General features: G+C 40.2%; 2 protein-coding genes across 6 annotated transcripts in view; both read right to left on the bottom strand.

Moving 5' to 3' along the window:
• LOC131028330 (protein LIKE EARLY STARVATION, chloroplastic) overlaps positions 1-27,887 on the bottom strand; it is a 55,959-nt gene that overhangs the window by 16,564 nt on the left and 11,508 nt on the right. The gene's annotated exons all lie outside the window — the stretch shown is intronic.
• Positions 15-948, bottom strand: LOC131856344 (uncharacterized). Its single transcript, XM_059208039.1, has 2 exons — positions 581-948; positions 15-500 (listed from the first exon to the last, which is right to left on the bottom strand). Exons 1-2 carry the CDS (start codon positions 621-623, stop codon positions 58-60), a joined length of 486 nt encoding a protein of 161 aa, XP_059064022.1. The 5' UTR covers positions 624-948; the 3' UTR covers positions 15-57.

The raw sequence follows: 27,887 nt of genomic DNA, 5'->3' as shown, positions 1-27,887 counted from the left end.
TATACAAAAACAGGTCACTGTATATCCAAAATGTGACCTCTCTTTTACATCATAAAATCATCTCCTATCCCTAGGGCTAGTGGCTGGAGAGTGTCGACTGGACGCTCCCTCCTGATCTGGCCGTGAAGGTGGACCCATGGGTGTGTAGCACGATACAGACCGTGAGTGACTCCGAGAGGAACTCCTACGATCCCTATCCATAAGGATCGCGCGATAGGTGGTAGCCTCGGCCTGAGCTGCTGCTAGATCTCGCCGCGCCTGCTGGAGGTCCTCTGATAGGACTCTCTCTCTCTGCTGCGCCCGCTGGACGTCCTTTGATAGGACTCTCTCTCTCTCCCTCCATATATCTACCTGTACTCGGAATGGGGAAAACAAGTCCTCATGCCGACCCGCATTCCCCTGAGGCCTATAAGCAATCTGTGAGGAACTGGGGATCTGTGCTATCATGGAAATGTCTGTCATTGCCTGCTGAATCAGGGAACGCCACTCCTGCACATTAGCTGTGGCAGTAGAACAGATTTTTTGTTAGTACCATTCTATATCATCAAAACATCAATCAATCAATATAAAACCACCATACCTGGATCTCCCTCACGCCAGTAGGGATCATGATATGGTACCATCTGTGCCTGGGCACCGCTAGGCTCCCCTCGCTCGAATAATCTGTGCACGATGGGTGTAGGCTGGACGGTACTAGGAACAGATCTCCATATCGCCTCATGTTCCCCCTATTGGGGAATAAGAGGTGGATCCAGAGCTATGGTATCGTCTTCTGAATGGTGGGGAGCTGCATCCGATTCCTCCTCATCATCTCTATCCTCATCCTCATCCGCATCATCACCTGCATCTCCCTCATCCTCCTCTCTATCTGTATCCTCCTCCTCCTCCTCCTCGGCACTGGACTGATCACCTGTAGGTGGATCAGGATCTCCCGCCTCCTCATGATCCTCTCCCTCCTCTGGCTCCTCTGACCTGGATCCCTGGTCCTCATCTTGGTCTCCATGTCTCCATGGGCCTGGATAGCCTGTCGGATGATCTGGTGAAAAGATAGGACCCGGATATGATCTCATAAACCATGAGACGTACCTGCGCTGTGCTCCAGGCTCTGCAAAGTAGTCAATGACTACATCCTGATCAGATCCCTCTAAGTCTGTAGTCTCAATGTCATCTACCGTCGGTCTCGCTACTGCTCTAGGTCTGGGAAGGACCCGTGAGTGTCGAGTATAGATGGGCACATCGGCTGGAACACACTGCTCTAGCCCGAACTGCCTCCGTACTCGGTCGAAGTAGAAAGGGACTATGATGTGTGCATATCGTCCTCGCAGTAGGCGGTTCCTCTATAGGCATGCTAACTGTCTCTCCATACCATCCCATCTGTGCATCTGTAGGTAAGGTCTCCACACTATCACCTCGGATGTCAGTCTGTCAAAAATCACTCTCCAATATAACAAATCTCCAAATCTCCACTCGCTGGTAAGAGGATAAGCGAACACCCTAGGTCGCTCGCTCGCTGTACTCAACGGAAAGCCGATGGGCCTGGTGCATGTGAAGTGCTCTAAAATCCACACCTACAGAAGTGTGCATGTCATCAAACTGAACCCCTGTCCGAATACATACTCCTCAAGGTCGTGATAGAGATGCGCAAGCATACTCCGACCCCAAGCATACACTCTCCTGTGTCTCTCCATCGCTCTGATACACCATGTGAGACCCCCATGCATGTGCGTGCCTCGCCCATTAGGGCAGACGGCTAGTGCTATGATGGCTATCATAAGGCGTCTCAGAAGGGGTACCTCCCCTGTAGGATGTAAGAGCCAGCTGACCATGATGCGACCTCTCGTCTCGCTCGGCATGACTCTCCCTATGCAATACACCTGCTCTCTCTGATGATCCTCCGCTGATCGATCGGTCGCGTATGTAACTGTCGCTCCTCTGATAGGAAGACGAAGTATACGGTATACATCCTCGAGTGTGACCGTCAGCTCTCCTACTGGAAGGTGAAAAGTGCATGTGTCAGGATCCCATCGCTCCATCAAGGCCATCAGCATCGCAGGATGAAATCGAATGGCCGGCATGAGAATCACAGACCACAATCCCACAATCGACAGTGTGTCTCTCTCTGACTGAGTCAGCCGCGGAATCTGATCTCGCAAAGTGCGAAGAATATGTCCCGCTGTATGCTCTCTCATGTACGGGAGACCCTGCAACATCAAAACATGACTGTAATCAGTACTCGATCATCAAGAACGCTAATGCAAACTGTCGTACATTGTATGCTAGCCTTGTAACCCCTCGCCAGGCCCTGATTGGGGACCATGGTGCCCTGTCAGGGACCATGGCGCCCTGAGGGGACCATGGCGCCCTGAAGGGACCATGGCGCCCCTGTCAGGGACCATGGCGCCCTGGGGGGACCAGGGCGCCCCACAGGGACCATGGCGCCCTGGGTGGGCCCCGGTCAGCCTTCAAGGCCCACATACAATCACAAAAAAGTCAAAATGCGAAAGAATCAAAAGTCAAACGTTCAGTCAACTCACCTCGTCCAGTGGCTCATCGTTGATCACGGCCTGGCGCAGGATCTCGATCCTCGTGGGACGCTCCGGTCGTCGTGAAGGCATGATGATGGCTATGTGGGCTCTGCTGCACTGAATAGTATTCTAAAATCAACAAAGTGACGAATACAAGTGTCACTTTCGAGGTATATACTCTCGTTTGCTTCTTCTTACTTTTTGAAACCCTAATTTTCCTCTACCATTCATTTTATCATAACTTGGGTTTGGGAGATGCGATTTTCGAGCCGTTTGTTGCGTTGGAATCGTATTTTCCTTCCCCTACTCTCGGGATGTTCCAAAAAGTGCTCTGATGAAGCCTATTTAGTGAACACCCCTCATCAATACTCTCTTACACAATTTGTCGCAAGTAAACATGCTACCCTGTTTCACCTCCCTAATAAGCAAGTCGAAACAGGGGGGGGCATATAGCTACTCACAGATTTCATCACTTTCCCTAGTAAGCATTAGGTGATTTTGTGATCTAACGTGTGTTTTGTAGGGTGCGGTTCCTAACTGTGTACTGCAGATACCGCTGGGGGCTTCGTCCGACAACTTATGGATATATCCTTTTTCAAATAATGTTTACTTTTCTGTACTTTAGCTTGCATATGCACGTAGTACTCATATGACCGCTAAAGTGGGGGCTAAATGTAGCGTCGTAAATTGTACGCACTTGCTAGGGTGGTACAATTTCACACCTAGTTTAGCACCCGCCTTAGTGCATTTTACATTCCGCATTGCATTTCTCCTTAAGCACTTAATTAATCAAATTAATTAGGTCTAAGGTCCTATTTCATCATTCTCTACATCATAAAATTGGGCCCTTTTCACTAAAGCGCGCCCTTCGCATTTTAGTCCTCCAATGCATCATTTAATCAAAAACCCTAATTAAGTCCTATTTCGAACTTGGGGGCTTGGTTTCGGGGTCAAAACATCTCGAAATCACCTGTAACTTCGGGATTCTCTCTAAAATCATCATATCCGACGGCCCTGAAAATTTGGTGAAAAGTTGTCGGGACCGTGGCGCCCGGAGTGCAACATGGTCCCGGACATTTTTCCCGAAATTTTAGGAGCGCGATCCAATCATAAAATAAAGCTTAACCCCAAGAAATTGGCGGGATATTCAATCTCTAGGTCGGCCAAAATACGAATTTGCGACCTAGGGTTTCATACATAAAAGCTCTCTTTCCTCATTTGAAGGGATCCCGATTTTTGTTTCCAGGAACTTCATATGCAGCGAAAAGGCAGATCTTTGAAGACTTCAACATCTTACAACATCTTTCTATCAAGCATCTATCAAATTCATTCATCCACTTAGGGCTTGGAAGACATTGAAGAACAACAGGAGATTACCGACTGAAGATTGGCTTGTACTCCTCCCTTGAGGGTTGGGTATGATTTCATGTTGTTTTCATGTCTTTACATAAGCTTCAATACATCATTTATTCATGCTTTAGATCACTTTGCATCTTGATTTAGAGCATTTACGTTATCATTTACAAGCAATTAGGGTTTACTTTCTAGGTTGCTCTAGTTTGCTTTCTTGCATTTTAGGACCTTGCACACACACTAGGTCTGCACACACAATACATTTTACAAAACAACTTGGCTATTCGTGGAGGTGGAAATCACCGAAGCGGGGGTTTGACTAAGGCAAAACCCTATATAGCCGCCCATACACCCTTTTCCAGATATCACTGCAGGTTTCGGGATTCAGACGACGCCGCGGGATACAGATCCGGAGAAAGGTCGAGACAGCACTCTGTATCAAATTGCAGAGCAGAAGATTGGGACAGGGGCGCTAGGCGCCCTGGTCCTGCCAGGACAGGGGCGCTAGGCGCCCTGGTCCCTGGGACAGAGGCGCTGGGCGCCCTGGTCCTCCGGACAGACAGTTTGCAGACAGCTTTCCGACAGTGTTCCAGAGTGCAGAACAGCAGTTTCCGGTGCAGTTTTCAAGACAGTGGCGCCCGCACCCCCGTCCCGAACATTTTCAGTCCGATTTTGACTCCGGGTACACATCTGCATTCTTATTTCATCCTTGTATTTACAGCTGTTCATTGTTTAATCTCAATTCTGCAATCTTGTTACTAGTTCGTACTTGCATTTTGGGATTAGGGTTTGAACTTGCATTACTTGATCTTACAATTTCAACAAGGGAATAGAAATCCTAATAGATATCCCATGGCTCTCTTTTTCACCAAAAGAAGTAGCCAATTGTGCGATATCTCTAAGCTCTTTCGTATTCCGTAATGTGTGTCAAAAGGTAGGATTAGGGCATGTTAACCTAGTCTCGCTTTTTCCCCCACACAGGACCTAATGGTTGCCAAGAGAAACACAATTGTCATCCAACTGACACTTATAAATACCTGTTGTGACATTTTTACACATCACCCCATTACAAATGGGGAACCCCCTTATTTTCACTTTTTAGAGTAGTTATTTGGCGTCTTAGGTTTTTGTCTCCAATCTCTCGCCTTTGCAAATGAGTCAAGTTCTTCAAATTCGCAGGAGTCATCAAATCAATGAGGAGAAAGAATGATCAAACGAACGTTCTAATGCTACGAATGTGCTCAGATAGGTCGAAGAAGTAAAACAGCAATTTTTCAAGATCAATTCTAACAACTTCCTATTTTTTAGTGTTGGTAAACAGATTTGTCACTGTGAATTCTCCATCAAAATTGACCTTGTTTGCCCGAAGAGAAGTGACAACCGTTCCAACAGTTGGAGAGACTGTGGTGAAGCCACAATCTTCCTCTATGTTTGAGAGGGGTAGCTCCCTCGTATGATGGGGGTTTTTAGGATTTTGTACTTTTAACCTAAAAGTACATAAAGGAGAAAACATGGAACTAAAGAAATATAAAGAACAGAAACCCCAACAATAGACATACGAATACCGATTGAGATTTCACAATAAATAACGATTACAAAGGGGAATTTAAGCACAATGTAAGTTTAACTCGCAAATATCTCAACATATAAAGAGATGGGTAACTCTAGCACATCCAAACCAAGATACCAAAGCTTGATTGTGTTTCATTACATCAATTGCATGAATTGCAAGCATTCCAATAGATGACAGATGATTTGCACATAGACAAAAGATATCACTAATTTGACATACAAAAGATTAGTAATAATAACTTAAGAAGCACATCTAGCACATATGAGCTAAATGCATCCTTTATTATCTTCATGAAATTATACAATCTCAAGAACTCTTCCATACAAAGTGCAAACACAAAATTCATCAAACTATTTCTCTAAGAATTTCTCCATAGTCTCCCCTCTATCAAAGTCCCCATTACAAATGAATTGGCCTTGTATTTATTGGTATCCTGCAATAACTACCTTAATAACCAACTCATAACTACTTTTGGTAACCACTTAATCTAACCATTTTGTGTAACTATTTAGAATAACTTCCTAAATAGCCACTTAAGACAACTAACTTTTGATAACCATTTAGGATAACTACTTAAAATAACTACCCTTGTAGAAATGAGTTAGGATATCTATTTATTAGGGACAAGTTAGGATAACTAACTTTTACAAGAATTGAGTCCAAATTCTGACCTATAGTTACATGAGTAACATAGCCACTTCTTCAAAAGAACATCTTGAAACTTTCAAGTTAGGATTGGAGTGAGGTGCTTATCCATCTTCATGTGCATCTTTGGTCTTTGTAATGATCTCATCATGAATTCTTTGTTTGCACTGCGGAGAGAATATCCACACCTTTGTAACCAATGCATTGATGAACTTTAATCATTTGGTATCGAGATTTGAAATCAAAATCTTCTCTCCCATTGTGTTCTTCCAAATGACTCTTCAGTCCACCTTTTTTTAGAACATGAGTCGATGATTCCGCATCTTGCAGACCTGTCTATGCCTTTATTCTGAAGTTGCAATGTCGACATAGGTATAGAGGATGCCAAGAAAGGATGTGGAATTCAGCTATACAGCAGCCAATTGCATTTTCTTCAAACTTTCGAATGTTCATACCTTGCAATCATCGCATTTATATGATGACCTTCTTTAACTCATTTTTGTCAAAAGACTGGTGTTTTTTTGGCTATGATTAGTCATTTTACAAGAATGTGCAATGAAACAAAACCAATATCTTTGTATCTGTTGCTTTGATGCATGTCCACAACCTATTCAAGTGCAGCCATTCTAACTCGCAAGCAAGGAAGATGACAACGTGACTGCATAATACGGCTTTACACCTGCTTTTTGCATTGCTTCGAAGTTTCTAAAGCATCTTTAACGGCTCCATTTTGTGCTCAGTCTGCAGTCAATTTCGATCATTGAGATGATATCTCTTTGGGGTATTGTTCGTCCATTTCTTGTAGATGCCACAGCTTGCACTCATAGCACATTATGAGACCACATTTCTTCAATACATCATGTCGAACAGCTCACATGCCTCGGCTATGCTTCCACATTTTACATGCATGTCGACCAGAGCATTTCCAACCATAATATCTGACACGAATCTTCCTCCCATCGATATGGTTTGGTGGATGTTTACAACCTACTCCAAAGCTCCCATATTCGGTGCAGACACAAAAGAATGGTGGTAAAAGTCGCGGAGCTTGGCACTATTCATGCAATTGCATTCGCTTGAAAGTTAGTAAGGTCTTTTCACCAAGTTCATTATATCCATAGCCATCGGTGCAGCTGAAAAGAATATCGACAAAGATCATAGAACACGGCTTTGAGGCTTGCGAATTGCATTTGCTTGAAAGTTTCTAAAGCATTTTCGCCAAGTTCATTTTGTGCATATCATGTCGTCCTTGACACATGAGACGACATCTTCTTTTGAGTCACTCTACAAACGGTTCAGGCACTTTGTCTATAGCTTCACATTTTGCATGCATGTCTACCATGGTATTTCCAACTATAAAATCTCATTGAAATCTTGCACTATTATTCTTTGATGAACATCTTTATGCTGCCCCAAAGTTCATGTTTTGGCACAAAAGGAAGGATGCTAGCAAAGGTTGTAGTTTACACCCACCGCTTGCATTTGCTTGAGGGCTTCTACGAATTTGTTTGACAAATGTATTCCCTACGTAACCTGCAATCCTCACGTTCCAGAAAAAGACGTCTCTTTAATGCATCATATTAGACATCTCACGTGCAGCTAAGGTTATCTATTTTCTTTGAGTACTGAGGTGTACCATGAGACGTCATTGCTTTGAGACATCCTATCAAACATTTCAAATGCAGTTCCATCGCTTTGATGCCTGTCCATAGCTATTACGAGGCTCCCATTTTTGTGCTAACAAAGAAAATGGAGACAAAGATTGTAGAGCTCGGCTTCGCACTCATCACTTTACGTTTTCTTGAAGGTTACCAAGTTGTTTTACGGAGTGCATGTAGTTTCAAAGCAATATAAGAATCAGTTATGATAACTAACTCTTCCTTGAAGAATGCATATGTGCTTTCATAAGCTTGCACAACTTTTCTAAATCACCAATGAAATAATAACGGCCTTTTTCGCCTAAGAATGTATCGGCTCTTTGGCAACTCGATAAAATTGCCGATAAATGAGTTATAATAACTAACTTTGAGAGTGCATCGGTGTTTTTCTATACTTTGCGAAGTTGGCAATCTTGCAAATATTACTTCATTTATCGTTCATACCTTCAGTCAATCAATGACTTTTGAAAGTGCTACAACTTGCCAATGATATTAATGAATTGAGATTTTGGTAACTTTGGAAAATTGAGAAAAAATTTAAGTGAAACTTTGAAAATATGTCTCATACAAGTATATTGGCTTCTTTAGAAAATAAACCAACTTGTCGATGAAGACTTTGTCATTGAAAGTGTTTGAACAAACTTGGTCAACTTGTTAAATCTCTAATGAATGAGCTTTTACAACTAACGTTTCATGGATGGAATGCATCGGTATTTTAACTTGTTTTGACGACACTCGTCAATAATGAAGATTAGTTTGGCGAGTTGGAAAGAAGGCTAATAAATCATAATTTATTTTTTTATTTTAAAACCCCTCATTTATAACTTCTTCGGCCATGAGATTATTAGTTCAAGGATTTTGGCATAAAAAGTTTAAAGTTTGACCTATAAATTTTAAATTTTTACTTGTTTGAAAATGGAGCTAACATTTAGGAAAGTTGCTTTTTTCTACTTTTTGTTTTTCGAAAGTTTCATTTTTTAAATTTTAGGGCCAATCCAGGAAGCTGCTTTTTTGCTTTTTGCTTTTTCTATTTTTAGGAGTTTCTATTTTTGGTAGATGTCCAAGGTTACTTCTGTGTACAAGGAAATAAGAAAATCTTGTTTCAAATAAAATGCGACCTCCTCAGTAAGAAATCTTGTTGAAGGCATGAAATCCACCAAGGAGAAATGGAAAATCCCAGTTGAAAATAAATTCCTTAGAGAAGTAAAAAAGGTCCACTTGGAAAGAGAAAATTCACTCAAGTTTCGAATTTCCAAAATTGAAGACAAAGTGAACAAGTCCACATGGAAAGAGAGAAAAATTCCACTTGAGGTCCAATTTTCCCAAGTATACGTGAGCAAAAAGTTTTCAAGTACTTGAAAATTCCTTGTGAGGTAACAGGGAAAATCCGCTTGGAGGTTGAATTTACCAAGGTTAAGATGAAAATTCAGGTAGAAGAATAATTCCATCATGAGGTCGATTTTGTAGAGAAGGAAAATCAAATATTTTATTCAAAAAGAAATCAATTGTTTTATTTGCCAAAACAGCTCAAGAAAGGAATCAACAAGTTTTATGGCTTTATTTGCAAATTCATTAAGGAAAGCAAGCAAAGGCTTTATTGTTTTTTTTGCAAATCGCTTATGAGAGGCAAGAGTTATTGTTTTTTGTTTTTTTAAAAGAGATAGAAAGCATGAGTCAACCTCTTTAATAGAGGATTCACAAGTCTATAAAAAGAAGGGAACAACAATCATTCAATGCACAAGTTCGATTTTGCTCTAAGCAAACCTTGCAAAAGCAAACTAGTGAAGAAGAAGGGCTGATCAACCAAACAAAGCCCTCATCATTTACAGGCAAAGAAGTTTCAGACATATATTCAGCCTTGGTGACCATACTTTGAGGACAAAATCACAGAATTTCTTCTTTTTGTCTCTGGATTTTGGGACTGAAATTTAATTTCCAGATCTATAGTGGATTGATATCTCTAAGTTCCAATTGTAATCAGACCTCCTTAAAAGGTAAAAATCAGGTTTTAGAATTCCATTCTCCAGATTTTGTCAAGGTTTGAGCATTCATAGTTTTGACTTCTGATTTTAGAAGATTAAAATGTCTGAAATTCAGAAGAAAAAATCAGAACTTAAGAAATTCTGGAATTAATTAGTTTTCCTCTGTGGTTTAGTTGCCTTGCAAAGTCATTAATTTCAAGCTTCATACAGGTACCAGGTCTGCACCAAAGAATATGGGAAGAGGAATTAGGAAGACTTCACAGCATTCAAGGAGGCAGATCATCATCAAGATAAAGGACTCACCAATGCATACTCAAGACAGGGAAAGAAAGACTAGAGTCAGAATCCGAGACTCCAAGGAGATGAAGATGTGAATAAGGTGCAAGATGAAAAGAATATCAAAACAGTCCCTATCCTCATCGAATTTCCAACAAGGTCTGATTGCAAGTGGATACAAAGGAAACCGTGTGAGATGAAAGTTAGATCAAACTAGAGTATTACACCCTCACAAAACATGTAAGAGTAGAAGGTGTAAAATAAGATTTCAAATTAAGCAAATTACGCAAGTGCTTGGGGAATGAATTTAACAGCAGAAAGAAGGTGATTTTTATCAGAGTTTTTGGAGGTAATCCTTATCAAAGAAATCAGGTATCAAAGAGAACTTTCCAGCAAGGAGGCCAATTTTCCTAAAGAGATACAATGATGGTAAAGGCATAGGATTCCTCAACAAGAAAGAAGGAACTACAACTACAAGGAATTTCAAGACAAGGTCTACATTCCTAAGGCAAAGACATGATTCACAAGGAGAAAGATCTCAACCTCAAGAGTTCAAAATTGCAAGAGGACGTCAAGATGCACAAGCACAAGTCAAATGCAAGCTAAGGTGGCATCCTAGTCATCATTCATCCAATCAAGAGATTCCAAGTCAGCACATCTAGATTCAATGAACCCGACTCAGCAAATGGAAGATATTAAATGATTTTCAATGATTCCTATTCTCATTGGTTTTTTGAGAAGGTGGTTGTAACAAACCCTAATTATGGTTTTATCTATTAATCTTCGTTGTTGATCATAGATCAATCTGGATAGTTGCTTTGTATTGGGGTGTCTATATAAACCCTCTTCTTTTCATTTGTTAGAGTGATTTTAGAGAAATTGTTGTAGTAATACTTCTTTAGTAATAGACATAATTCATTGAAGTTTGGTGAATCTTTGTCCACTTTTGCAAGTTAGCATGGTTTCTTGGCTCTCATTAGAATAGATTTAATTTCCAAGTTGATAGATCGAATGAAGGATTGATAAAATTGCTTAATGTGGAGTTGATGTGTTCACACTTTTTATAATTGAATGTGTTTCAATTATTTTGCAAAGTTAGCTTGAACAAGTAAATGAAAACTTAACTTCTATTACTATATTCATTGTTCAATTTGTTGGTGAATATAAGTGATACAAAAATCTTTTGAAATCCTTTCCTTAGAAGATAGCACCGTTCTTGTGTAGTTGTTGAATTTAATGAAACGAGAATTGGTTTAAATTCCACTTTTGCAAAATCTATCTCCAGAGTTCATAAGATTAGCTTAGGATTAGAATTACCTTCCTAAACCCTCACCCTTTTTTCCTTTTCTTCCAAGTCTTGGTAGAAGTAGGATTGGAAAGAGCTTATTGCAAAATCATTCCAAAAAAAAAAAAAATGTTACAAGTGTCGGGAATCAGCAGAACCCTTAGATTGATTAACTACTTGAACAATTACGTAAGTTCCCCTTGAGATTACCAACAAATCACAACGAACCAACTGAGACTATCCATATGCATTTGGGAACCTTGGAGTCGTCTTTGTGATCACACAATTCAACTGTTTAGCACATAGAAGATTTTGATCAAGAGAGAATAGGATATCTTTAGGTTTTTATTCTGTGTTGAGCGTGCATAAAACCACCACCAACACTACCCAATGCTTATAACTGACGAACAATTAATACATAGTTGGATAACCAAAATTATCGAACATAACAATAGACATTGGACACTAACTACATCATCCCTCCCAAAAGAAAAAGCCATCTTCCAAACAACAAATAAACATCAAGTAACATGAGGGAAAACTAATAACAATAGTGTAGAGATGACTTGTATTGTGCAAACTCAAACTTGGACTATACATAGAAAACCAAATGAGTGTGATGGGGATCTAGGTGCAATGCCCCAAATTAAGACCTTCATAACCACAAAAACCATCATGGCACACACCGTTTTCATGATTTTTTAAGATGCCAAAAGCGATGTTGATGAAGCCAAAAATAGAGATTTTCATGGTGTTTAATCAACATATGATGTCAAAATTCTAATCAGATCGTACTCTCCACTTCAGAATCAATGGTTGTACTTTCAAAGGATGCAATATTGTAAGGTGTCATATAATGGAGAAGCCAACTTGCACACGTCCTGAGGATCCTAGCAGGTGTATTATACAATGAGGCAAAGGTTGTACGATGTTGAGGAATCACACCTTGAGTAGATGTTTGTGCTTTCCTACGATAGAAGAATGACAACTTACTTGTGGTATGATATTGTATAATGCATGTCACACACCACAAATATAGAAATGTCGTATGTTGAACCCAATTCGCACACATAGAGGCAGTACGAATGGAACTGGAAGAGGTCCGAATTGCATGACAAGGGAATGGTCGAACACAATAATTAAACTATTGTACGATGGAAGCAAATGGAAACCATATGCTACAAATGAGTGCCAAGGTTGTAAATTGAGAATTGTTTGTATGTCGTATGTTGGGAATGATTGTCTGTACTTTATCATGTGTTGTGGTGAAACTTGTGTTGGTGAAGAATCCCATACGATGCTAGAAGAGGTCAATTGTATGCCATGAAAAGGATGCAAAGGTTGTATGCTAGATTTGGATAACAAGGTCATACATAGCTTCCAAGAAAGGGTTGTACAATGGAGTTATGTTGTATGATGCATAATTTGTGCCACCGTTGTCGTAACAAGAGTGAGATTTGCCCAAGATGTAAACTTGCCAAAAAAGTTTGTGCTTTGCTAAGGGGAAGTTGTGCCAGAACTTTGTAGAATAAATGGTGATGTCTTTTTTATCTCCTCATTATAACACCTTTCGTGTGTACTAAATAATGCCAAGCTTTTATAATTTTTAAAATTAATATTTTAATTTTAAAACTCCTTTCTAACTTTATAAAAATCACTCTTTTAAAACCATTGTTCTGTGTCCTTAACATATTAATTTTCTAACCCCAGCATTTGAATTAAATTTTGCTTTTTGTCCCAATTTTCAAAAAAAAAAATCCTTTTAATTGAATACTCATTGGCCTTAATATTTTAGTAATCCCTTTAAAAAAAATCGCATTGGCCGACTCCATGTTTTCCCCTTTTAATTTTTTTCAAGTCCATTATTTTTTGCTTTTTATTTCCATTTTTCATCCCTCCTAATTTTCTATTTCTTTACTAGTAATTTTTTGGTGAAATCAATTTCCCTTGACAATTATTTGTACACTCCACATTACATATTTTGCTCTTCGTACTATCAAATGTATCATCCATACTTTTCCATGCTTTCATCAATTGCTCTTCATTGAGAGTTGTGCCTTCAAGAAATTACACGTTGACGGAAACACCTCATAGTCCTACATTTGCTAGTGAAATAAGCCACAAAGAGAATTTGTTTCATCCTCCGATCATGACTGTAACTCCAAAATTCTATTGTCATTTGGTTCCATCCAAGATTGACTCTCCATCCATTCTTCTCCAAAGTTTGAATTTGACAAATCTGAGGAAGTTACTACCTCATTGACAGCTTGATTATTTAAATCAATTACATACTTTTGGCCCTTGTTTTCAATGGAGATTGTATTCTTTTTCTAGTTTTGATCGACTTTGGCTGCTACCAGCCATCCTGTCCCAAGTAATGCATCGTACACTTTCTTCTACAACGAGATGACCACAAAATTTAGGAGGAACTGTGGTCCCGATTGTTACCTTCTACACCATCAATGTCCCCAACTGATTGATTCCATGTTGGTCGGCACCTAATAATTGAAATGTTGGTGGCCAGAGGGTTGCTTCCTAAGGCACTTCCATGTATCATCGAGTAGTACGTTGACTCCTGATCCTCCATCAATAATGGTGTTTGTCAAATTCATCCCCAAGATCTCCATTTGAACGACAACCAACTTCTTGATGTTCACCATCAGCAGCATTAGGTCAATGACTTGTTTGCCCTCAGGTGGTGGCTTTACTATCATATCTTTATTTGGGTCTTCAAGTCGCCAACTTTGGTCGTCACTGACCATGTTTGAAGAAGGTTTGTCACCTTCATTGGTACGATTGTCTATAGCACCTATTGTACTATGCTCTTTGACTCTAATTGCAAAGACGTACTTGCAATTTCAATGGAGGTTCTTCGTTCCTTTGCCATTACTTGTTCTACTTCTACTCTAGCTTCTCAAAATCATGCCTTCATACAAGGGTTTGGGTACACTACCTTCTTTGCCTGTGCTCTGGTGATTGTTAGAAGTGCCTCATCTTGTTCCTCCATGTCCAACATATAATACCCTTTAGCTTTGATCAATCAGTGTCTTCATGTTTACCTGGTCCACACCATTTGCATAGTATTTGCACTTTGTCCTACATGTTATGATAGTTTCTCGTAAAATGTCCTCATTCGCTACATTGTTGGCACTATATGATAGGATGTCATTTGGAGTCATACTGTGTTTGATTTCGCCCTTGTTAATTTTGATAACCACCTAGCAATACATTTCGTGACTTCAATTGAGTGGACTCTCCCTATGTGAAGCGTCCTTGTGTACTTCTGATCTTCAAATTGTATGGGCACTCCTTTATTGAATGAACCATAAATTGACAAATCTCGCTAAACATCTTTCTAGGTCAATTCTTGTTTGTGTGCCTTGTAGCTTTGCACCCAACACACCAGAGTTTGTTAGTTTTTTTATTGGTTTCTTTATGTGCCTTCAATTCTTTCATCATTCTTATCATATCCCATCATAGGACTTGGACTATTTTCGATTCTTCATCACTGCTACCTTCGGTGCTTTCGTCATCATCTATCTTCCTCTTCCCTCAAGAGGATGTTTAATTTTCACTCTTGATGTTCATTGCTCGAGTGTACGCATCGACGTATGAGGATGGATGTACCACTTTCATTTTCTTGCATAATGAGGTAATCAATCCCTCAATGAACCACCGCTTCTCCAGCCCATCGACTAGCTAATTCTCTAGCTTAACCAGTAACTCCTTGAGCCTAAGATTGTAAGCTAGTACATTCTCATTTTTCCCTTGTTTAGTGTTGTAGGATTCCACCACGATCTCATTGTCATCTCTCAATAGTTTGAACACTACCTCAAATGCCTTCTTCAACACATCCCAAGAGGTTGTAGATTCTTCGTCAAGTTCCATGAACCAATCAATGGCTATACCATGTAGCATTGTTGGGAATGCTCTCAACCAATAATCTTTGTCTACCTAGTTGCTTGTTATCCAAATGGTTTCTCACATCATGCAGTGCCTCGTAGGATCTCCAAACATATTCCCCATGAACTTCAAGAGTTTTTGTCTTTCCACGTGCAAGACTTGTCGAAAGAGTCACCATTCTCTTTCCTCGATATGTTCCTTGTGTGTTGGATCTATTTGAATTGTTTTTCTCTATACGTTCCGGTGTCTATCTTGCACTCACGACCACGTACCGGTTCTTCACTCATCCACCTTTAACGTCCTTTGCACTCCGATTATCCTAAGGATCATTTCTGCACTCCTTTTGTCTAGGGGTCTTTGGCTCAGATCCTCCAATTCTCAACTCTTCCCCCAAGATGGATAGTTCTTGCCAAGATATGTTATTCTCAAATGCTTTGGTTAATTCATGTCCAAAGCCTCTTTCTTCTTCATCATCCGATGTTGTTTGTATGGACGACTATCCCACTTGGTTGGCATGGTCTTGGTATGTCTCAACAAGGAGTGATAAGTGTCTGGCAATTTCTTCCCACATTCCCTTTGAGAGTTCTTCAATGAAGGTTTTCCTCTCTTCCCAACTACGGCTTCGGTTGATGCTTCAACTTTTACTTCATTCTCGAGAAGGGCTCTGTTGACGTGTTTTTTATGACTACGTCGAACACAAAATAAAGTTGCCTAATGGTCACTTCACTCTCTCTTGATCAAAGTACGATTGCATGCTAAGATTGCAGAAAGTTCAAACAATCGACTCCAAGGTTCCTTTATGCTACGGACATGACTCAGTTGGCTGATGTGATTGCTGGTAATCCAAGGGGCCTTACATTTGCATTGTTCTTTCACTTCTTTGTTGTGGTTGGAACTCCATCATCAGATATGGCAATTTTGCGATGCTTCAGCTTCGAATGGACTAAAAATGAACTGAAAGTAAAAGGGAAAGGGTTTAGAAGGATCTAAATCTACTCCTAAGTGCAGTGATAACAATGAATGATGCTTTGGTGGACAAATTCCAAATAAACCAAGCTTCGCTTCGCCAAGATCAACTACAACTCCGCAAGAACCAATGCAATCTTCTGGGGATGCTAGAGGATTTTCAAATCGAGAAAGAACATTTGAATACCCAAAAAACGACGCAATCCAAACGACTAACCACAATCGAACTTAGCACAAATTTAGGGGGCTCAGACTAACTTTACACTGCAACTTACAATCAGCAAGATGCAAAAAGTATGAACCATGGAAATTCATCAGACACCATTACATTCTCCATTGAAATCAAAGCGCTTTACTATTTCTAATCTAAGTGAGGAAGGTGAAACCATTCAAGTCTTGAAAAATAACTTAAGTGGACACCATCAGAGAACAATGTTTCACTGTTATTATCTCAAAACTTATCGCAACAATTTCATACAAAACTCCCTCCCTTTTACAAATGAGGGGGTCACCCCTTTATATAGGCCTCAAGCCATGATTACTTGCAAAACCCTAATTAGGGTTTGCCCTAAAGATTCTCCACTCAAGATGCAACAAGGTGGGAATCTCCAATTAATAACCCATCATGCCCATATACAATTAATTCCATCCCATTACAATTAATTACATTCCAAAAGTGCCCACTATGCAATGAATGTACCCTCATGCGAAAATCGTTGTGATGCCATAAATGCACCATCATCTTCTGAATGCGACGGCTGCATGCAGAAGGAATATGTCATAATGCCATAAATGTGACGGCTGCATGCAGAGAGATGCTCCATTAATTCAACGTCCGTTGACTCGACTGCCACTTAGCGAGAAAACCTTGGAGAGAGAAAACTTCAAGAGAGAAGAATATGATCCATGAAGAATTTTTCTTTAAGCTTCTCGAACTCTCCTTGTTCTGGAGGAGATTTTCAACAATTCTCCACCATCTCCTATTTTTTAGGAATTTCCACGATTCTAGGGTTTAGGTCCAGGAGAGAAAGAATTCTCTCACGTATCCATATCTTCAAAAATTTCTAAATTTGGAGGTCATTTGAGCCTTGAAAATGGATTTTTCAAATTTTTCCCTGGGGGGAAATTTCTTGTCCAGTTCATCCCTGATTCCTTCCTTGCCTTAGAAATTTTATCTTCAATTCATCCTTGGGTGTGATTTCTTGTTGTGAAGGAATTCTCCTTTGGAAAGGAATTTGTTCCTTGCCCTAAGGAAGGAAATTCTTCATGCCTTAGCCAATTTTCATGATTTCCAAGAACTATGTCCTGAAGGAAGAAATTTCAAACATTAGTCAATTTTTCACCTTTCCTAGAATTTCTTCTTGAAGGAAGGAATTTCCAACATAGCGTCAATTTTTTCACTTTCTTGGAATTTCTTCTTCTTGGGCGTGATTTTGACTTGGTGGAGGATTCAGTGAATTTTGTGAATCCTCCATGCCTCCTTGGTTTTGGTGCCTGTCCTTCATCTTGGGCGGAATTTTGACTTGATGGAGGATTCAGTGAATTTGTGAATCCTTGAGACCCTCATTTTGGCGCCCAAGTCCACATTTGGGCGGATTTTCACCCCTGTGGAGGATTCATGACTTTTTTTCATTTATCGTTGCCTCCTCCATTCTGGCGCCCAATCACTTCCTGGGGCGGAATTTTCACTATGTGAAGGATTCATGGAATTTTTTGTGAATCCTTGAGACCCTCATTTTGGCGCCCAAGTCCACATCTGGGCAGATTTTCTCATAGGCCAAGGATTCATGAAATTTGTTTGCTTATCCTTGCCTTCTCCATTTTGGCGCCCAAGTCCACATTTGGACAGATTTTCTCACAGGCCAAGGATTCATGAAATTTGTCTACTTATCCTTGCCTTCTCCATTTTGGCGCCCAAGTGCACATCTAGGCAGATTTTTCACTCTATGGAGGACTCATGAAATTTGTCCATCCATCCTTGCCTAACCCATTTTGGCACCCAACTGCATCCTTGGGCGTTGTTTTCACTCTGCCATGGATTCATGGAATTTGTCCATCCATCCTTGCCTAGCCCATTTTGGCGCCCAACTGCATCCTTGGGCGCTGTTTTCACTCTGCCATGGATTCATGGAATTTGTCTACTTTGCAATTTTGGAGTAACTTCCTGAACCTTGGTGAATTTCTGAGCTTTCCATTTTAGGCATAGGTTTCCAGCACTTGATCAATTTCTGGCTTTCTCTGTCTACTGTCTAACTTTCCGGAATTAGAAATGTTTGTAAACGTCTGATCCTTGTCGCCTTGTCTGACTAACCCTGCCAGTACTGACTTTCCAAAAATAGAAACCTTCAAAGTGTCAGCATTAGACCTCTGGACAGGGTGCAGGAATGACTTACTATAAATAGAAACTTACTAAAAATAGAAATTACTACAAAAGTAAGTTTAATTTTTTCGCAAAATGACGACATTTTGGGACTCGGAAAAATCCCTAAAAATAGTGACTTTCTAAAAATAGAAAGTTGCTCCATTTGGGCTCAAATTTTACTAGGAGGTCCCTTGAAGGTTGAAGGGTCCTGATTCTAGTTGTATGTTCAGTTTTCGCAAAACCCTAACAGAAACCCCTAAAATCTAGGACAGAAGGCGGAAATCCTAAAAAGGGACAAAACAAGCCCTAGACTTCATAGAACTTGCTTGACAAAGAAGCAGATCAACTCTAATTGACCCCCGAACATCCACAAGGCGGAGAGAGACTAACGAGACTATTGCGAAAAGACCCAACAACAAAAAACCAAAAGACTAGAAAGGCCTAAAAAGTAGGGGGTCTTCATTTGCAATGGGGCGATGTGTGAAAACGTCACAACAGGCTCCAACTTGGGAATCATTTGACTAGATTTTCCTCAAATGTTTCTCATAATTTTTTTCCTCATTCTCTTTGTTCTACAATCCTTAAAGATTGCTTGGTCTTGACCACCTCGTGGCCTCTTCTCACCTTTATTGGGATCTAAAGGCATGAAGCTCTCAAATCTGACCCGATTTCTTTTAAGGCAACGATGCCAAATGTTTATTGTTATATCTGATAAATTAAATACATGAAGTAATAATAAAGATGACAATGCAAACCAAATACAAGAGTTGAATATATCTTTATTGGCACATGAAATTATTACAGAAGAAGACTTGAGATGATCAACCAAGGATTGATCCAACTAAAATCATACTCCATTACTTGATGATACACAATATATTTAAAGGACCCAATGGTTGCCAAGAGAAACACAACCATCAACCAGCTAATGCTTATAACTACCTAATGCTTATAATTGACGAACAATGAATACATAGTTGGATAACCAAAATTATCGAACATAACAATAGACATTGTACGTTGACTAAAAATACACGACAATTAAATATTATTTTTTACAATTTAGCAATGTTATTTTATGTAATGCTGGATAACCAAAATAATCGAACATAACAATAGACATTGTAAGTTGACTAAAAATACACGACAATTAAATATTATTTTTTACAATTTAGCAATGTTATTTTATGTAATGCAAGCACATCACACTATTCCCTACACATCCCCATCTTCATCTACTATGCACAAAATACCCAAGAGTTATTACACCACATGAAGGACTTGAAGTCAAATGCAATTTTTTATATGTCTACTTCAAGGCCAAAGACTCACAAGGAAGTTAATTTGGCTCTAATGTGGACAAAGATTCAAAAGTAAAAACTAAAAAACCAAAAATAGTGAAGAAGACTCTTGACATCCTTGGAAAGGTGTCATGTCTTGGGTCCTCAAAACCACAGCCCCGCTTCCTAGAACAAACTTTCATGATTGCCATCATGAAATAAAACTTGCTCATCCATAAACTATGGAGGGTTGAAAGTCATCTCTATGAGAGTGGGTTTTCTTTTCTACTATTTGAGCTTAATTTTAACTCGAGAGGGTGTTCGTCGAGGTTTGATAAACAAAGTGGACAACCAAAATCATGATAGCTAAACCCAATTTATTGATTCAACTCCAAATACTATCACTAGGCAAAAAGCAACTAGCTTAACATCTCTAAATAGCTGATTTGGTTGTGCAGCCATGACCCACTTGAAATAAGTTCATTTAAGGCTCCCTCAAGATTGATTCCCTAGTTAAAATATAGGATCATGAATGCACAAACTGAGTTTATTCCTAAACTAATGATCAATGGTTTTAATTTGTTTTGAAGATGTGAAATTAGTCAAATGGATCCAAGACTAGTGCCTATCCAATTGGGCTAGAGAGTCACAAACAACAGGAAGGAAAATAATGAATGAAAACATCAAAGGACCAATCTAGGCATACATTCCATCACAGTATAGGCATTATACGCAAAGTATACTTGATAATCTAAAAAATAACTGCATATATCCACATGAATAAAGCAAATGATTATTACAATGTTTGTAATATTTTAAAGTGTTGTCACATTATCAAATGTTCAATACATTCATGTCAGCAACTCTAACGACAGAGAACCTTAACAAGAAGGAAATATTCCCTTGAAAATATACAAACAAGCCTAGAGACATTCTCTACATAAAATCCAATACAATTTGTCCTTTATATGTTTCAAAGCCTCACCCCCTTTCTGCAATTAGACATAGGATAATTGTAGCCCTAGAAAATCCCTGCACCTGCTAAGTTTGGGACCATCACAGAAGAACCAACCTCGCTTTCTAAATGATCAAAAATTGCTCTTTAACAGTTCTTGGGTGTCAACCCTATTTGCAACACTATAACATACAACAAATCAATGGTTAACATCAGCTCATGCCCAAAATTGTAAGAACCTCAAAAGGCCCTCAACTCTGACAACTGAAGTTTAGTTGAACCTGTTGCGTTTTAAGTTTGTTCTTTGCAATTTTTTTGAACAGCAAGTATAACTTTGACTATTACAAGCTCAAAAAGCAACTATGGGGAATTGCTAGAAATCAATTATAATTCGATAGTAAACTGATCAAACCCTTATTACATTTATTCAACCTTTATTTAACCTCAATACATAAACAAACAATACTTGAGAGGAAACTGATAAATACCAAGAAATTCTGAAACCCCTTATATCATTCTTGCTGGTCATACACAGTCCATTATGATAGCATGCTGTAATTTATTCCAAACTGGCCCGAACAGCTTGCATGATAGCTTAATGGAAGAGTCCAGGCTAGGCGCACCTTCTGCTTATTTTTAATATATTTTTTCGACCCTCCAGCATGCAGATCGCAGCCTCCTTCAGGTGATTGGCGCAACTCCCAAGCAGCCGTACAGCCACCAAATAATATCCCCTTAGTGTACCTCTGTTTCCCTCTTGCTGCTGCAAACAAAACACTGAAGACTGACGATGACTCTCTGATTAATTAGCACAAACTTGGTCCCTGAATGAAACCAACTGAATAAGCAAGATCAACTGATATATCACAGCCTCTGATGTTGTTGTACAAGAATCCCACGTTTTCCTGCACTGATACCTCCGATCACTGCAAAAGAATCTTCTGCTGAAACCCTTGGCCAAAAACTCCTCTCAGAGCTCAAATCCAAAATATCGAAACTCAGCATTATGAAAAGAAGGCCTAAAATCTCCTTTAATCTTCTCCACTTAGGGTTTGGCACGATTCCCAAGAAAGGTGCGATTTGGCATTTAATGATGTTTTCAACTTTTTTTATTTATTTTTTACTATTGAAGTGTCAAAAATAAATCACTTTCCATTTAATATAAAAAACTGGCCCCATTTGATGAGAAATAGACCCACTTAAGTTATAACTTAAAGTGACTTTTAAAACATTAAAACATTAAAGTTCGCCCATTTAATATTTAATTAAAATAATTAAATATTAATATCTCTCTAAGTATTCATCAGAATTGCCTGCCGTCTGAACTGGAGACTGCCAAACCATACTCTGCCCCTGCCCAACCCAATGGCTACAAATAGCAGGACTGCTAAAAATAGAAAGTATCTCAAACGGAGTTCTGGAGACCTCAAACGAAAACCAGTTCTGGAGTGCTCGCTCTGAAGATGACGAATCAAACTCCAGAGGACCCTCTAACCAACCTCATCACCCTACAAGGGTCAGTGATAGGCTAATCTACTCAACTGACGGATGTTAACTAGAAGGGGACATCACAGTCCGCCCCTCCTGAAATTGCGTGTCCTCAAGCAATCTCAACTCCAGATGCTGTAAAATCTCCTCGCTCTCCCAAGTAGCATCCTCTACAGGCAAATCCTTCCATTTCACTAGGTACTCTGTGATAGTACTTCTCCTGAAATTCCTCTCCCTGAACTCAATGATAGCCTCAGGTACGAGTATCAACTTCCCCTCATCATCCAGGGGTGGTAAGACCGTGGAAGGAACAATATGGTGTCCCAAAGCCTTTTTAAGACATGACACATGAAACACATTGTGTACTCTGCTATCTGCCGGTAAATCCAACTCATAAGCCACCTCACCTATACGCCCGGTTACTCTGAAAGGGCCATAATATCATGGCTTAAGCTTCTCTGCTCCACTCCTCATGAGAGTAGACTGCAGATAAGGCTGCAACATCAAATACACCATGTCTCCTACCTCAAATGACCTCTATGTCCTCTTCTGATCAGCATATTGTTTTTGCTGATTTTGTGCCTTGGCTATATTTTCCTTAAGAGTCTTCACAATGTCCTGGCTCTCCTATATCATGTCTCCCGAACTAGGCACCCTATTGTCACTCAGCAATAAGTCAATGAAACTAGGAGGCTCATACCCGTACAGTGTTGTAAATGGTGTCATCTAAATGGATATGTGGTGAGTGGTATTGTAACAGTACTCACAGAGGTAAATCCACTTCACCCACGCCTTTTGCTGCCTTGAAATATAGTTCCTGAGGTATCCCTCCACCCATTTGTTAACTATCTCAGTCTGGCCATCAATCTGAGGGTGGTAACTGGTGCTCAGTGTAAGCTTGGTCCCACAGAGTCTAAAAAGCTCCAGCCAAAAGTGGCTCAAAAACCGAGAATCCCTATCACTGACAATAGTCCGAGGCAAGCCATGTAATCTAAATACCTCTCTGAAGAACAACTCTGGTACCTGAATAGCTGAATAAGTGGTGGTGATCGAATAGAAGTGAGCATACTTCGTCAAACGATCCACGACCACAAATATGCAATCACGTCCCTGTGCTCTCGGCAACCCTATGATGAAATCCATAGACAAACATTCCCACTTCCTGTCAGCAATTGGAAGTGGCTGAAGTAAACTAGCAGGGTATGTATGCTCCTGTTTATTCTGCTGACAAACAAGGCACTCTCTAACATATTGTAGAACATCCGCCTTGAGCCCTTTCCACATGAAGCGCTCACGAACCTGTCTGTAGGTTTTGAAAACTCAGGATGTCCTACCATTGGTTCATCATGAAAAAACCGCAGTACCCTACTCCTCAACTCCAATCCTGGGATCAAGTACACTCTCCCCTTGTAGATGATCAATTCATTTACAACTATATACCTGCTGTCCACTACTGACCCTTCTATCACACCTGCAACCCAACTATCTTTAGCATACTCTGCCACTATAATATGCTGCCAATCCTCTACTATCTGGACCATAGAATTCAGGCGGGGATGACGTGACAAGGCATCTGCAACTACATTCTGTGTGCCTTTGATATAGGAAATATCAAAGTTGTAAGCCTGAAGTTTGCTGACCCACTTTTGTTGCCTGTCATTTAAGTAACGCTGCCCAAGGAAATGTCTCAAACTATTGTGGTCAGTCTTAATGCAGAACTTTCTGCCCACTAAGTACTGTCTAAACTTGGCCAGTGCATGCATTATGGCCAACATTTCCTTATCATAAATGTTGTAAATTCTCTCAGGTCCACGGAGTTTCCTACTCTCATAAGCAATAGGGTGCTTGTCCTGCATAAGCACCGCCCCAATGCCCTCACCAGAGGCATCACATTGTAACTTAAATGACTTCAAGAAGTCAGGTGTAGCAAGTACTAGACATGAAATCGTGAGCTCCTTGAACCTCTCAAAACACTCCTGGGCCTCAGGAGTCCATAAGAAGGCACCCTTTTTCATCAAATCTGTCAAAGGTGCCGCATGGCGTGAATAATCGTTAACAAAACGACAGTAGAAACCACATAGGCCCAGGAACCCACACAATTGAGTAAGGTTCACTGGAGTAGGCCAATCTACAATAGCACAGATCTTCTCGGGATCCATCCGCACTCCATCTGCACTGATAATATGGCCCAAGTTCAATAACTCAGTCATTCCAAGGTCACATTTGGATTCCTTGGCATACAAGGACTCCCTACTCAAAATGCTCAAAACTATATCTAAGTGACTGAGGTGATCCTCCCAAGTACAACTATAAACCAGTATATCATCAAAGAACACCAATACTGATATCCTCAACTGATGTTTGAAGACTTTGTTCATTGTGGACTGGAAAGTAGCAGGAGCATTGGTTAGCCCAAATGGCATAACCACAAACTCAAAATGTCCATAATGACAACGAAAAGCAGTCTTCTCAATATCCTGCTCACGGACACTAATCTGGTGATAGCCTAATCTCAAATCAATCTTTGAAAAATAACAGGCCCCATGTAATTCATCTATGAGCTCATCAATACGCGGAATGGGATATCTTTTTTGATCGTCCGCTTATTAAGGACCCTGTAATCAATACACATCCGCAATGTGACATCCTTCTTCTTCACCAACACAACTGAAGAAGTAAAGGGGGACTTACTAGGCTGAATATGTCCCATGGCTAGAACCAAATATGTCCCATGGTTTTCTCTATTTCATCTTTCAGGCGCTTCGGATGTCTATATGGAGTAATCATTACTGGCTTCGCACCCTCCTCTAGCTCAATGATGTGCTCAAAACCCCTATCTGGTGGCCTCCCTGATGGTATGTCACTAAAAACTTTGTTATGTTTGGTTCTCAGTATTCGAATGTCAGGATGATATTCAACTTTCTGAGCATCCTACTGTATGGGCATGATCGTACACTCTGCTGCCCACTCAGTCTGATCATGGCGTACAAGCCTCTCCATCCGCCTGAGTGTAATCATTCTGAAATTGTTGTCCTTAATCGCTTTCAGCACATGTGTCTTTCATCACTGGTGAAAGACATCTCCATCTCCTGCAAGTCAAGTGTAAACTTCCCTTGTTCATGCAACCACTTCATACCAAGGACCAAATCTGTATCTCCCATCTGAACCACATAGAAATCAGTCTTGAACTCATAATTGTTTACACGCAATGGGAGTTGTGTAATCATACTATTACACTTTATAGTGTAACCATTTGCCACCCTCACACGGATGCCCTCAAACTCCTCTGTTTGGATTCCTCTCTTCTCTACTAACCTGGCATCAATAAAGTTATGTGTGGCTCCGGTATCCAGCAGGGTAATAACTTTCTGACCAGAAAGTACTCCTCTCATTCTGAATGACCCTTCCTGCTGAATACTCATGAGAAGTGCCTCCTTAAGGTGTTCATCACCTTCTGCATCCATTTTGTCAAGTCTCGAAGGACCCTGTGTCATTTTCAGCCTCTAAATCATCATAACCAGCAGACTGACCTTCATGATCAGATTTTGAATCTTCATAATATGCCCACATTACTCTATTTGCCCTGCCCTTAGGCCTCAAAGGACAGTCATGGTTGGCATCATATGGACCTTTGCAATAAAAACATAGTTTCTTTTGCCTTAAATCGTTAAGTGTCTCACGATCTAAGGGGGGGGGCTGCTGGCTTTGGTTTGTAATCATTTCTAAAGTTTGATTTTTCTTTCCCTTTGCTGAAATTCTTATTATCTTTGAAAGATGTTGATCCTTTTGACCCAAATTTATTTTGAGTGGTTGTCACATTCATACTCGGTGCCTTTTTAATGGCAAGTAGAAGTGTTGGGGGATCAAATGCCTTTACCCAACCTCTCAAAGGTTCCATGAGTCCCTCTATAAACAAGACTACTAACCGCCGATTTGACGTGTTATTTACCATGCATGACAATTTCAAAAACTCTGAAACATACGCCTCCAAGTTCCCTATTTGTTTCAGTTGTGCTAACTCTTGGAAGTAAGACTCATCTTTCTTATCAAACCTCTCTGCTAACAAATCAGCAAACTCCTAGTAGGTGGTAATCTCATCATGTTGGAGAGTGATGAGTCCATTATGCCACCACTTATGTGCAGTACCGTCCAAGTGTAAGGTTGCAAACTTAATTGCATCCCTTTCAATCATGAGTCTCAGTGTGAAGTATGTATCCAGTTTATGGATCCAGGACCTAGTTGTAACTGCACCGTTGCCATCATAATAAGGTAGAGTGAGCTTGCTTGTGGCAAACTCAAGATCTCTATGTTGGAAACAAGGCCTCCTCTCTTGCCTGTTTCTCTCTACCTCCCATTTTTGCCTCATGAACTGATCAAAATTCAGATTCTGCCTAACATCAGGTGGAAGAAGACTCCACTCATCATGTACCACTATCAACAAAGACAGGGTCTGCCTCAGCTCTAGCAACATCCTCAGGTTCTTCTACCAAGAAATTAGGCCTTGAAGGCCTGTCAACTGTGTGTGTAGCTACCTTGTGAGGTCTAGGAATATTGGCTACACTCTTGTTATCCTTTGGGTCCTGATTGGGTCGGTTTGGAGGATTCATACGCTCCATCACAATGGTGAGCGCCTGTAAAGCCTGAGCAACCTGCTGCTGCCCGTAGCCATAGTCCTAAAAAATTCTCGTCTCCTCATCCTCAACTCTGTGGCCTCTGGGTGGACTGCCTGCATGCCTGTCACCCATATTATCTGACTGCCTGCATGCCTGTCACCCATATTATCTGACTGCCTATTAATGCTTTGTTCTCCTTCAAGGAGGGCTCTTCTGCATGTGTAATACCTGAGTGAACCCGCTTCCTGTGACTGCATGTAACTACTAAACCCTTAGGATGGTAGGATTTAGCTCTGATACCACTGTAAGAACCTCAAAAGGCCCTCAACTCTGACAACTGAAGTTTAGTTGAACCTGTTGCGTTTTAAGTTTGTTCTTTGCAATTTTTTTGAACAGCAAGTATAACTTTGACTATTACAGGCTCAAAAAGCAACTATGGGGAATTGCTAGAAATCAATTATAATTCGATAGTAAACTGATCAAACCATTATTACATTTATTCAACCTTTATTTAACCTCAATACATAAACAAACAATACTAGAGAGGAAACTAATAAATACCAAGAAATTCTGAAACCCCTTATTTCCTTCTTGCTGGTCATACACAGTCCATTATGACAGCATGCTGTAATTTATTCCAGACTGGCCCGAACAGCTTGCATGATAGCTTAATGGAAGAGTCCAGGCTAGGCACACCTTCTGCTTATTTTTAATATATTTTTGCAACCCTCCAGCATGCAGATCGCAGCCTCCTTTAGGTGATTGGCGCAACTCCCAAGCAGTCGTACACCCACCAAATAATATCCCCTTAGTGTACCTTTGTTTCCCTCTTGCTACTGCAAACAAAACACTGAAGACTGACGATGACTCTCTGATTAATTAGCACAAACTTGGTCCCTGAATGAAACCAACTGAATAAGCAAGATCAACTGATATTTCACAGCCTCTGATGTTGTTGTACAATAATCCCACGTTTTCCTGCACCGATACCTCCGATCACTGCAGAAGAATCTTCTGCTAAAA

Source organism: Cryptomeria japonica, chromosome 7 (assembly GCF_030272615.1).
Source record: "Cryptomeria japonica chromosome 7, Sugi_1.0, whole genome shotgun sequence".
In the NCBI taxonomy this organism is placed as follows: domain Eukaryota; kingdom Viridiplantae; phylum Streptophyta; class Pinopsida; order Cupressales; family Cupressaceae; genus Cryptomeria; species Cryptomeria japonica.
The sequence above is the reverse complement of the archived record's forward strand: the minus strand, read 5'-3'. Positions and strand labels throughout refer to the sequence as shown.

Bases quoted from the DNA above. Each gene is read 5' to 3' on its own strand.
- LOC131856344 (XM_059208039.1), bottom strand. From the start codon at position 623: ATGGTACCATATCATGATCCCTACTGGCGTGAGGGAGATCCAG. The intron at 501-580 runs GTATGGTGGTTT...CTACTGCCACAG, and splicing joins CTGGCGTGAGGGAGATCCAG to CTAATGTGCAGGAGTGGCGT.